The 11,058-nt window shown below is 38.6% G+C and overlaps 1 protein-coding gene across 1 annotated transcript; it reads right to left on the minus strand.

Moving 5' to 3' along the window:
- Nucleotides 1-1,613: 1,613 nt before the first annotated feature.
- Nucleotides 1,614-11,025, minus strand: NHLRC3 (NHL repeat containing 3). The gene is made up of 7 exons (XM_035542823.2): nucleotides 10,639-11,025; nucleotides 9,573-9,725; nucleotides 8,243-8,390; nucleotides 7,527-7,727; nucleotides 6,353-6,444; nucleotides 4,699-4,811; nucleotides 1,614-4,178 (listed from the first exon to the last, which is right to left on the minus strand). The coding sequence occupies exons 1-7, from the start codon at nucleotides 11,023-11,025 to the stop codon at nucleotides 3,950-3,952; spliced, it is 1,323 nt and encodes a 440-aa protein (XP_035398716.2). The 3' UTR covers nucleotides 1,614-3,949.
- Between the last annotated feature and the right edge of the window lie 33 nt (nucleotides 11,026-11,058).

Consider the following 11,058-nt stretch of genomic DNA (forward strand, 5'->3'; position numbering starts at 1 on the left):
AAGGAGGAGCAGAATGAAACTGGTGAATCAGCTCCAGCAAGCTTAGCTCTAATCTCACTTGGGGTCATCTCTGTAGGGAAATACACCAGCATTGCTCTTTTGTATAATTATGCTGCTACAGTTATACTATTATGAATTATTATGTTTCCAGCGCAACGTATCAGGAGTAATTCCATTCAAATCAGTGGCATAAGGAATAGAAGAATCAATTCACCATACACAGTAGTCTCTGGACACTGAATTACTCATTTTTTCTAGGAAAAATAATGGAAATAAACGTAAGATGGACATAAATCCAGTAGTAATACACCAAAATGACTGTAATACAATTATTTGCTTGTGTTTAAAGCAGTCTGTTTTGAACAGAGAAAGGAAGTCTGCAGCAATTCATTATCTTTGTTGACTTACTCCAAATGTTCAGAAATTATCAGCTGTTTACTTTGCTGGTATATGGTTACACTGCCAAGCATCAGCAAGCGTTTGGTGCCCTCTTATGGTTTATCCAAGCAACTTCAATGATAGCAAATGTCCACTTGCTCATAGATCGCTCCTAAAGGTTTCTCAGGTTACAGATGGTTGAGAAAGGAAGTGTCAACTAAGATAACTAACCACTTAACGCTTCAAAAAGGTTAATAACCACCTGAAGGCAGTGAACTTACAATAGTAAGCAGACCCACATACATCCCTATGCACCCTCCCCTGCAGCTCTGAACTGAGATAGCTCAGCCTCACTAAACTGATCTTGCTTGGCACAAACGTGATCCAGGGTTGTTTTTCACCAGGCAGATGTGGTGAAATCCATTGCTGACTATTACAGAAAATATACGTCTGGTTAGCATCACTGGGAAAAATTAAACCGAATTGTATTAATAGGTCTTAGAAACTTAGAAGAGGGAGAGAAGACTGGTCTATATGTTTTTACTTTCTGGGAATGTCATCCAGTTAACAATGCAGGCACTCACCCAAAGACCAGATCAATTGAGGGGAAAAAAAAAAAAAAAGTTCCTTCCCAAAGTTGAAGCCATCAAAATATGGTGTATTCTTATTTATTTTGATGCTCCAGCAATAATTTCTCACACTTAAAAACTGGCATACTTCAACTAAAATTAGAATTTCTTGGGTTCTAGCAGTCATGCTTTCTTCTTTGCCTAGTTAACACTGTAGTATGTTATTTTTCTTCTTGTGCAAGTATTTCTATATTAAAGAGAATTCCCTCCCTGATCTTCTAAAAACTAAATAGATTGCTCCATAAGTCTTCTCAGGAAATAAAATCTGATTCTGTATTAAGAAGTATTTGCTAGTTTGTTTTTAATTTCCCTATTAGCATAAAAAGGGTATACAGTCTATTTTTTTAATGTTTTGTACTTATGTGATTTATTGTCCTATTTTACAAATTATTCAGATGAAAACACCTGGGAGAGATTTGTGCTTTTTTATACACAAATCAGAACACAAAAGAGATGGGCCACAGAAATAGCAATGTAAAAAGACAATATGGAACTTTACATTCCATTTTAAATTTCTGATATCAACATTTAAGTGCTGGGAACACTGTATTTAGAAGAGTAATCCACTGTAATAAAATGTATTGATATTAATAAAGAGCCCAAACCTTTTACAATGGAAAATTCTCAATTTATTTTACCAAGTTATCCTATTACACAATCTTTCAGAGATCAGTTTCAGAATGATACATATGAAAAGCCTCGCAGAATTAGAAGGTTAGTGCACAAATCAATCATTTTCTCAGTTTGGCCATAGACACAAAGGTGAAAAGGAGTCTGAGCATCTCATACTATATACTTCCCTTCATAGCATAGATACCCAATTCCCAAATGTAAGGCATTTTTTGGCACTGTGGCCTATTTGAGTAAATTCAGACAAAACTGTATGAATATTCCCCATTTCTAGGGGCTGCAAAAGCCCACATAAACATAGACTTGGTAAGACATCCATGCAGCAAACAGAAACTTGTATAACTTATTTGTCAACATCCACAAGTGCACCACTCCTTCAGAGAAAACAGAAACATGTTCCCAGAGAGTTTCTAGTTCTGTTTCAAATGGATGTGACAAAGACAAAATAAATAAGGATGAGATGTGACGAGGAATAATCAATGTGCCTGAAACCCTTAAACCACCAAGATATGTTCATATATATAGTTAAAGATATTTTGGTAACATTTTAAAAAAGAAATCCACCTTCTGTAGGTGAGAAATAGCTAAATTGCACAAAGCACAGAGATCCCTGAGCTAGTGGTGACCTAGTTAAAAAATCCACACAACACACTGCAAAGCTATGTGGACCTATCTGCCTAGGTCTAGAGGAAGTACTGCTGCTGCCTTTTCAGCCAACAAATATTGCTTATTAGCTTCCATTCGACACCATGTGAATCATGGGTCATATTTGCTAGTGTATAACCTTGAGGTCCTGGTTTTGAGGCTGGCACAAGGGCAGTCAGGTTAGATCTGCCTTTATTATTGTGGACATAGCCAACAACAAAGCATTTATATTTGGTGCATTAATCTCAAATAGCACTGAAATCAGGGCACCAGCCTCCACAGCTGAATTACTTTCCACTGAATGTATGAATCTGGCTTTTCTGGACAGTTTTCCCATCTGCTGACCCAGAAATTTTGGGGTCTTAGATTGAAACCTGCCAGACAAAGATGCATTTGCTTTTGGTGACATTCACTGATGTGGATACACCCCACCAGAAAAATTCCATTTCCTACATTCCTTTCTAAGGAAGTAGAAAAAAACAAGTGTCCCTTAGCTGATAATTAGCATTAAAATCATTCCACACTTACTCTACTGTGTGGAAACAGAACAAATCCTCCCAAATGTTTTGAAAAGCTAGTAGATGAACATGGAATATGGGTGCACTGCTTTAGAGAAGTACTCAGTTACTCACTCTAAGTGTCATTTCTGCCCTTGGTCTAGTCTGCCATGCCATTTTCTCCATCCCTTTCATGTAACTATTGTTACATGTACTCATGTACTCCCTCTATACTATAAAGTAAACTTAAGATTTTATAGCAACCTGTAAAGAAAATGAAACCACTCCAGACTGGAAATGGAACACTGGGAGAAAATCATGCGTCTCCTAGGCCCCTAATGCCAATTAAGAGTTTCCTAGGAAATTCAGATTTGTTTTCCATGAGGAACTTACATGAGTTAAACTTTGATATGTTCCGCTATGAAATCCTGATGAACAGAAACTCATCCTGGTATAAATCAGATCAGGTTAAGAACTGACATGGTTAAGAATCAGTACTTGGCTGCTGTGCACATACTTTTAATTTAGTTTGACATGTCTGAGATCAAGTTAACTGTAGCCTATTACAGACTTGACTGCTTTACCTGAAACTGAAAGCTTTGATTTCACTGCAGTGTCATTAGCCACTGAGGGGAAATGCCAGCATCAGCACTGACACGGTAACCAGCAGCGTCTTATTAACACCGTAATACATCCCTCTATTCCGTGTTGGGCAGTGTCAGCACAGTGTTCCAAAAAACAACTGAAGAAACATTAAAATGAGGTGTTTGACTACCAGGAAATCAATCATTTATACACTTCCTTCCGACAAGACCTGACCTTCATTTAACAATGCACACAGGCTAAGTAGAAGAGCCTCAAGATGAAGCCCTACACATTGAAGAACAGCAGCTGTGTTTACAAAATCGTATAAAATAAAATTAAGACACAAAGTCATTTTCAGATTCCCAGCAACAAAAGCAAAAGCCATTATTGCATTACTAAAATGATTAACAGATCAAGACCAAGTACTTCTCCAGAACGGCAGCTAGGACAGATTCTTAGCCCTAGACTTTTGGGAGCACAATGTTCTGTGCTTGTCTAAAGAAATACAAACCACAAGAAACTCAGGGAAATGCGGTCATATGTCTCACGTCATAGAGCTTGTGCCATGGTCATTGTGGGAAACCATCAGCTTATGGGTACATATTTTTGTACTTGCTGGGCTCCAATCTCTGCAATATAGATTGCTCCGCTCTTCATGTCTATATCTACAAGGTGTGGCTTGGTTTCATCTGCCAGCTGGATTGCGTTAACTATAGCACAGTCCCCAATAATGCCAACCGGTGGTGCTGCCAAGATTGCCAAACGGTTGATATTCATCTGAGCTACAATCAGATACTTGTAATCGGCAGTAAATCTGTGAAAGAGAGAAATGTATTTTTGAATGATGCACTCCATGTGACATCCCATGGAAACACCATGATGCACTTAAAGAAAACAAACACTCCTTCCCTAATATTCAAGTTTTTGAAGGCTACAACAGACTAAATGCCGTGAAACATTGAGAATTAACTTGTAAACCTTGCTCTGTATGTTGCTACTCTTTGAAACAGATTGTGTTACAGAAAATTCATTCAAGACAATCTTTCTTCCTGTAAAAGCTGCAACAGTAACGCAAACAAAACACAACTTTAAAACAAAATTCCCAAGTCAGCACTTGAATCCACATGGCCTGTTATAAAAACGGGATTCCTCTGTCACATCAGCATACAACTAACTGTGTAGATCTTTGCATGCAATCAGGACCCAGCTCCCCGTTAATAAATCTGGTTAACTCCTTGTCATCAGGCATTAGATATCAACATTATAGCTCACCAATAAGAGTGTATCTTTTATTTATGTAATTGCATGTTTCTAAAAGAACTGTTCAGCAATACCTGACAGAATAGGGTCCATCTTCTGAGAAACAGCTACTCCAAGCCCCCAGCCATTCCCCTGTCACTTTATCAAATACCTGGATTCTTCTGTTGTCTCTGTCCGCAACCCACACCTACAAAGAACGAAAATCATGGCTATTCACAAATAGAACAAATTAAACACATCAGTTTCTTACATAAGCAAAGTATCCTGAAGTAAAAAAGTACACCGAGGAGGAAAACACCTTCGCATTCAAAGCTGAGCAAGTAGATATGACTTCCAGATTTAAAACAAACTGCCTTCACAATTAAGATGCACAAATTATTTTTATACTGTTTTAGCAGAGAAATCAATGCTCTCTCTTCATTTCTGTGGCTGTGATACAAATATACTCAATGGGAATAAATCCATATCCCCCAGTGAGAACATATGCACACCTTTTTGATTCTAGAGATACTGGTCTGTCACCCACTAACAATTTGTTTCTTAACAGTAGTTTCATGACCCAAACCTCTGATGACTGCATCTGTAGACACGGATATGTTTAAAGCTACTACAAATATTGAGCAACTTCAACACTAGGCATTTTCAGCATGCTTTGTTTAAGTAGTTTTGTGAAGTTTGTCTCAGTTCCACCCTGTGTTAACAAACACTGTAAGCTAGCAATACTACTAGATAGTTCCAAGGAAAACATCTCATTTACTACAATCACTGAAATTTTAGCTGTTGACAACCTGTCAGTCAGATAAGTAAGTTTCATCACTTTTCTGGGATATCACCCAAAAGGGAGCAATAAAGAAGTTGACCTGAGATCCTTCATCGCTATTTTTAAGTGAAACACCACTACAGCACTCTCTCAGATTTCTTAGGAATTGACAATGAATTCTAACCTGGGCTGATGATCAGCACCACCTTGGCAATAATTTCTAGGCCCATCACAATTGCTGTCTTTGAATGCATATACTCACGGTTCCCTTTCCACACCAAGTTGCCCTATCTTTTCTCCCTCCCACCCTGCCAGTTTTGGCAGAGAAGTGATTTCTATAAACATTTCTTATTCTGGTTCAGACAGCATTAGCATAATTAGCTGAAATCAGCTATTTTAGATGTTTTAGCCAAGTGATCTTATTTTCCCTGAAGAGTATTAAGGAGCAAAATATTAAGAACAGCAGAGGAGAAGCCAGATTACATTAACATCTAGAAGAAGTAGAACCTTGAATGCCTTGAGCTACATGTAGATGGGGACAGATGCCCACAACCTAGCCAGTGCCTTACCATCCTCTTAAAGCTTATCTGGAATTTCCAAATATGAAATTGAAGAAACTTAAGTGCTTGGGTAGATATTCGTTACAGAACAAAAATCTGCTGTACTTTCACCATGGCAACCTGTGAGAAACTGTATAAGAACATTGCCAATGTCCATGCAACAACAGACAGTAACTGGCAGGACCCTTCTGTCAACCCTGGAGACAGCTCCTTCAGCAGAATCTTCAGTATGAAACTTCAGCTCACAACTGCTTTCACACTGAAAACTGTAAGCCACATAAATGACCCAGTTCCCAACAGGTCAAGGAAAAAGAAATACAATTTATGTTTTTCAAATTCATCTGCCAATGGACTTGTTTACATGTAAAAAAATAAAATAAAATATTAAAAAGTCCTTTAAATCTTTACCCGTCCATAAGGATCCACTGTCACGCTGTGAGGAATCTTGAACTGGCCAATGCCGGTCCCATTTTCTCCACTCAGCCAGATCTCTTTATAATCTAAGCAGTAAACATCATGTAAAATAAAAGCAAAAAAATAAAGTAAGAAGAAAACAAATAAAATAACTTTAGCTTCAAGTCATTCCCTTGCAAAGTTATTTTCAGTCACTTCTAAAAGATGGTGTTTCTAAACCTGGAATTTTAATCATAGTACTTCTGATACTGGAAATACTGGAACTACTACAGTGACTACTGGATTGTTATTAGTGGTTACAGGATCATGGTTAGAGAAATGCAGCCATAGTTCAAAGCTTTGTTAAGCACTATATTGAAAAATAAATAAAAAAATATAGAAACAGCTGAATGAGTATGATATCCATTTGTTTAGAAAATTGATGTTTTTCATTATGGCCGTTTTGAGTCAGTTTTGAGTTTTAAGAATTCATCTTTTCGCAAACTAAATGTTAGCTAACTGCCACACCTTCCCTTTTTCCCAGCTGCATCCGTGAACAGACTCACTGTCCTAACCAACACTGATCATCTCTGCTGGGGAATATGAACGAGCTAATCAGAATCACAGAATATAAGGATATCTAGACACCATCTGGCCCAACCTTCCTGTCAAAGTAAGGCTAGTGTTGATAGCAAATCAAAACCTGAAGTTAAATCAGGTTGCTCGTATCAAGTTTTGAGCACCTACAAGGGTGGAGACTGCCCAGCCTCTCTGGGAAAACTACTCACTGCCTGATCACCCTTCATAGCGAATCCCTCCCCAAGATCAAACTGAAATTCCTCCCTCATGGCAACTTTTGTTAATTCCTCGTTCTTCATTGCTCACATCCCAGAAATCCATGACTCTGTCTTCTCTATACCTTCCCATCAGTAACTTGAAGACAGTGATAAGAAACTACCTTAGCCTTTTATCCTCAAGACTGAACAAATTCACTCTCTCACCTTCTTGTCGTAAACAATTAGGAGATTTCTACTAAGTGACAAGCAGTAAAACAGGATCTGATCCAACAAAGTCTTCAAGCTAATTTTAAAAGTAGCAGCTCAGCCTAGTCCCCACTTAATAGTATTCTCAAGTTATTTGAAATTCAAGTTGCAATTCCCACCTGCTGCAGAAATTTATTTTTCCATACCTGTGGACAGTTTGAGCAGTCTGTTATTCATTCCTCCATCTCCATCCACAACATACATATCTCCGCTTTCCTCTACAAAAATCTCTGCTGGTTGATCAAATTGTATCGGGTTCAAACTTGAACCAGCATTCCCTGGCGTGCCCAAGATTTGCAGAAGTTTACCAGAAGGGCTGTACTGTTTCACGGTGTGCCCGTATTTTCCTGGAGTAAGATTTAAAAAGTGCAAAAATGTCTTAAGAAAACAAAACGGTAAGTATTACAATTGATTACAGAGATTAAAAGGAAAATCTCCGGACACTAGCAAGTGAGATCAATGAATCAAAACAAAATTATACCGTGAGACCATGACTGTGGGTTAGCAAATCCATAGACTACGGCAGTATTTAGCTGTTGTATTACAGTCACCAAACCTAGGGGAGAAGACAAGTCTCACAGCCACAAGGTATTGTTTTCCTTATCCTTCTCCTGGGCAAAAAAGTAAAATAAAAAATGTCTTTGCTAAATTTAGACGCCACAAACAAACACATAGAACTACTCATGAACCTTTAGACTATTTTATGCAGCACCTGAGCAGTTTGTTCCTGGCAAGAAAAGCACAAATCTGTTTCAGAATTATTTGAGAGCCTTATTTAAATAAATAAGCTATTTAAAGTAATATCTGCATAATTTGCATTTTCTTCCCTGCCTAATACTTCTCACATCTCCACCTTGCATACCTGTTCCAACATCTGTGATCCATACTGAACTATCAGTTGCGGTGTTTAATACAAAGATACCATGAGGCATTTCAACTGTATCATTCCAGGAGTAAAGAAAATAGCCTTCCTCTGAGAATACAAGTACCTTTGGTACATTATCTCCCCTCTGAAAAAGCAAAAAAGATCTATTAAGAAAACTTATTAACCAAGTAATCAAACTTCTGAAAATTCCTCCTTGTAAGTCTTTTTTTTTTTTTGATGCTTCGTGAATCATGGAAGTCTCTTGAAACTGGTAGTTCATTTTTTCCAGATGAAACAGGAAAGAGAGAGAGAAGGGTCCAAATTTAACATGCAAAACCCTCCACTCATTCTGGCCTTCAACTTGAATCACGTAGAGTCCAATTTTCAGAGCAGCCAAGCTCCTGTATCTATCTTGATCTTCATTTTGAATCGTATTTATATACTCTTGATGAAAAATACATCAAGCACAATACAGGTACAAAACACCTAACTGTACTGGTTAGTTACATGGTACTAAAGTACTCATGCTGTGCTGTGTAATTAAACCCCACCAGTTTCTACAGAAAGATCACCTTATCCATGATCTAAAGATACAATGCACGGAAGTGGGTAATGCAAGTAACTGAACCCCAATTATTTTAACTGCGTGGCTTTGATTCCATGGGACACAGGCTGAATGAGAGGAAGGGGACTAGTCAAGATGCACCAGAAACACACTGGAACTTATAGTTAGAAAAGAGGCTACTATAACTCAGTTAAATTACGTCATGCGTTAATATCACAGAAATTAAATTCTTTTTTTAAATAAGGACAAAAAAGTATGATCCCAGAACTTCTTTTAAAATAGGTAAGGCAGAAAGATCTATACTTATATTTTCACTAATTTTGATACAATAATTACTTTCTATACTTTAAATATTTAGTTATTATATTGAAATTAGTAGAAAGTATATTTTCCCCATATTTATATAATATAAAAATATTATATATATACACATACATTTTTTATCGTGTTTATATATTATATTTATATATTATTTATATAATATAAAATATTTTACATATAAATATATATAATATATATACCATATATATAATTATAGTTTACACACATTTATATTTACAAATACATGTAAATACATATGCATATGTATTTATCTATGTAAAATTATGTGCGTATATAATAAGTATATAAACTGATAACACAAAAATGAATTTTATGTAATATATATATAAAATAAATATTTATTTTTTAATCTAAAGCAGACATTTTAAGGGTACAAATACATTGGATTAACAAGAAGAGAAATGTAGTACTCTCACTCACTTGTCCCACGTAGACCAAACCATGAAGAGAATCAACAGCAACACAAAACGTTTGGCCAGTGAAATACTCCGGAATTTTAGGCCAGCTTATGTCCAACTTGTACATCTGTTGCTGTCCCCTCGAAGGATAAAAGTAATCAAATGCTTTCAACACCTGACAATACAAAAATACATATCCATTAGTAATTAGATTCCACAATGGTGAGATGTTTGTTTATAACCAGTTTTAACAAATATGAGGATCAGGAGAAACAGCAATAGAAACTAACTGTACATAAAGCATCATAAATTGATTTATTCAGGTTAGAAATGTAAACAGAAAAAGGTTTGTAGTTATCTTTTTGGACTGTATGTGGGAAAAATTTAACAAACTGGAAATTAAGTAACAAAGGTTGGATTGGGGAAGCTCTAGAACTTAAAGGCAAAAATACACCGTGAAACTTCTTGTATTGAAGTTGCTATTGCTATCTGTCAATTGTCCCACCCCAAAAAGGAAAACAGTAGAGAAGGTTTCAAATGCAACAGAATCAATAACTACTTAAAAAAAGCAATGAAATCAGAAAAATAGGACAGCACACATCAAGAAGGAAAACTACATCGTAGAAATGAGGAAGCGTAAGTAGGAACGGCACAACTTAAGCCAATGTATGGATTTTAAAACGTAATGGAAGGAAAGAAGCTAGAAATGAGGAAGTGTAAGTAGGAACGGCACAACTTAAGCCAATGTATGGATTTTAAAATGTAATGGAAGGAAAGAAGCTGCAGCTTTTCGGTTGTATTAGCAGAGCTGAGGAAGGGAAGGCGAGCACATCTGCTTTCCTGCAAGCACCGGGCGGGGACCTCAGCGCTGAGGGATCCGGCTGGAGCTAAGCACTCACAAAGCGGGGATGGCCGAGAACCAAAAATCTTTTTAATGTTCCTGTCCGCTCTGTCCGCTAGAGGTAGGGGTACGTGGATCGGAACTGAGAACGCACCAAATTACCATGGAGCCCCCCTCCCCACACACACCAACACCCTCCCCACACACACCTACACCCCCCGGGGCACTGCCGGCGCCCCCCGCCCACCTGCGAGCCCCCGAGGAGGCCGAGCAGCACCAGCAGAGCGCCCGCCATCACCAGCCACGGCCCCACCGCCCGCTTCCCCCTCATGGAGGCGAGGCCTGGCCGGGCCGGGCAGGCGGCGTTGCCATGGCAGCCTCGTGACACCCGCTCGGTCCCCTGGCAGTGCCCGCCCACAAAATGGCGGCGGGCTGCCCAAAATGGCGCCGGCCCGGCGGGGATGAGGAGAGGAGGAGGAGGAGGCGCACAGGAGGAAGGCTTCGCGCTGTGTGCGGCAGTTCTGGGGAACCGCGAGAGTTGCGAGGCCGCCTTGGGGGTGTAGCTTCTCCTCAGGCACCGCGGAGGGCGAGCGGCGCCCAAAAGCGGGGCTCGGTGCTGGCGCTTTAGCGTCATAGCGGCGCGCCTAGCAGAGCGGCAGGACCGGGG

The sequence above is a fragment of the Cygnus atratus genome, chromosome 1 (assembly GCF_013377495.2).
Source record: "Cygnus atratus isolate AKBS03 ecotype Queensland, Australia chromosome 1, CAtr_DNAZoo_HiC_assembly, whole genome shotgun sequence".
In the NCBI taxonomy this organism is placed as follows: domain Eukaryota; kingdom Metazoa; phylum Chordata; class Aves; order Anseriformes; family Anatidae; genus Cygnus; species Cygnus atratus.

Bases quoted from the DNA above. Each gene is read 5' to 3' on its own strand.
- NHLRC3 (XM_035542823.2), bottom strand. From the start codon at position 11,025: ATGACGCTAAAGCGCCAGCACCGAGCCCCGCTTTTGGGCGCCGCTCGC. The intron at 9,726-10,638 runs GTGGGCGGGGGG...TTGTATTGTCAG, and splicing joins GCCTCCTCGGGGGCTCGCAG to GTGTTGAAAGCATTTGATTA. The intron at 4,179-4,698 runs GTATTGCTGAAC...TCTCTTTCACAG, and splicing joins GATGGACCCTATTCTGTCAG to ATTTACTGCCGATTACAAGT.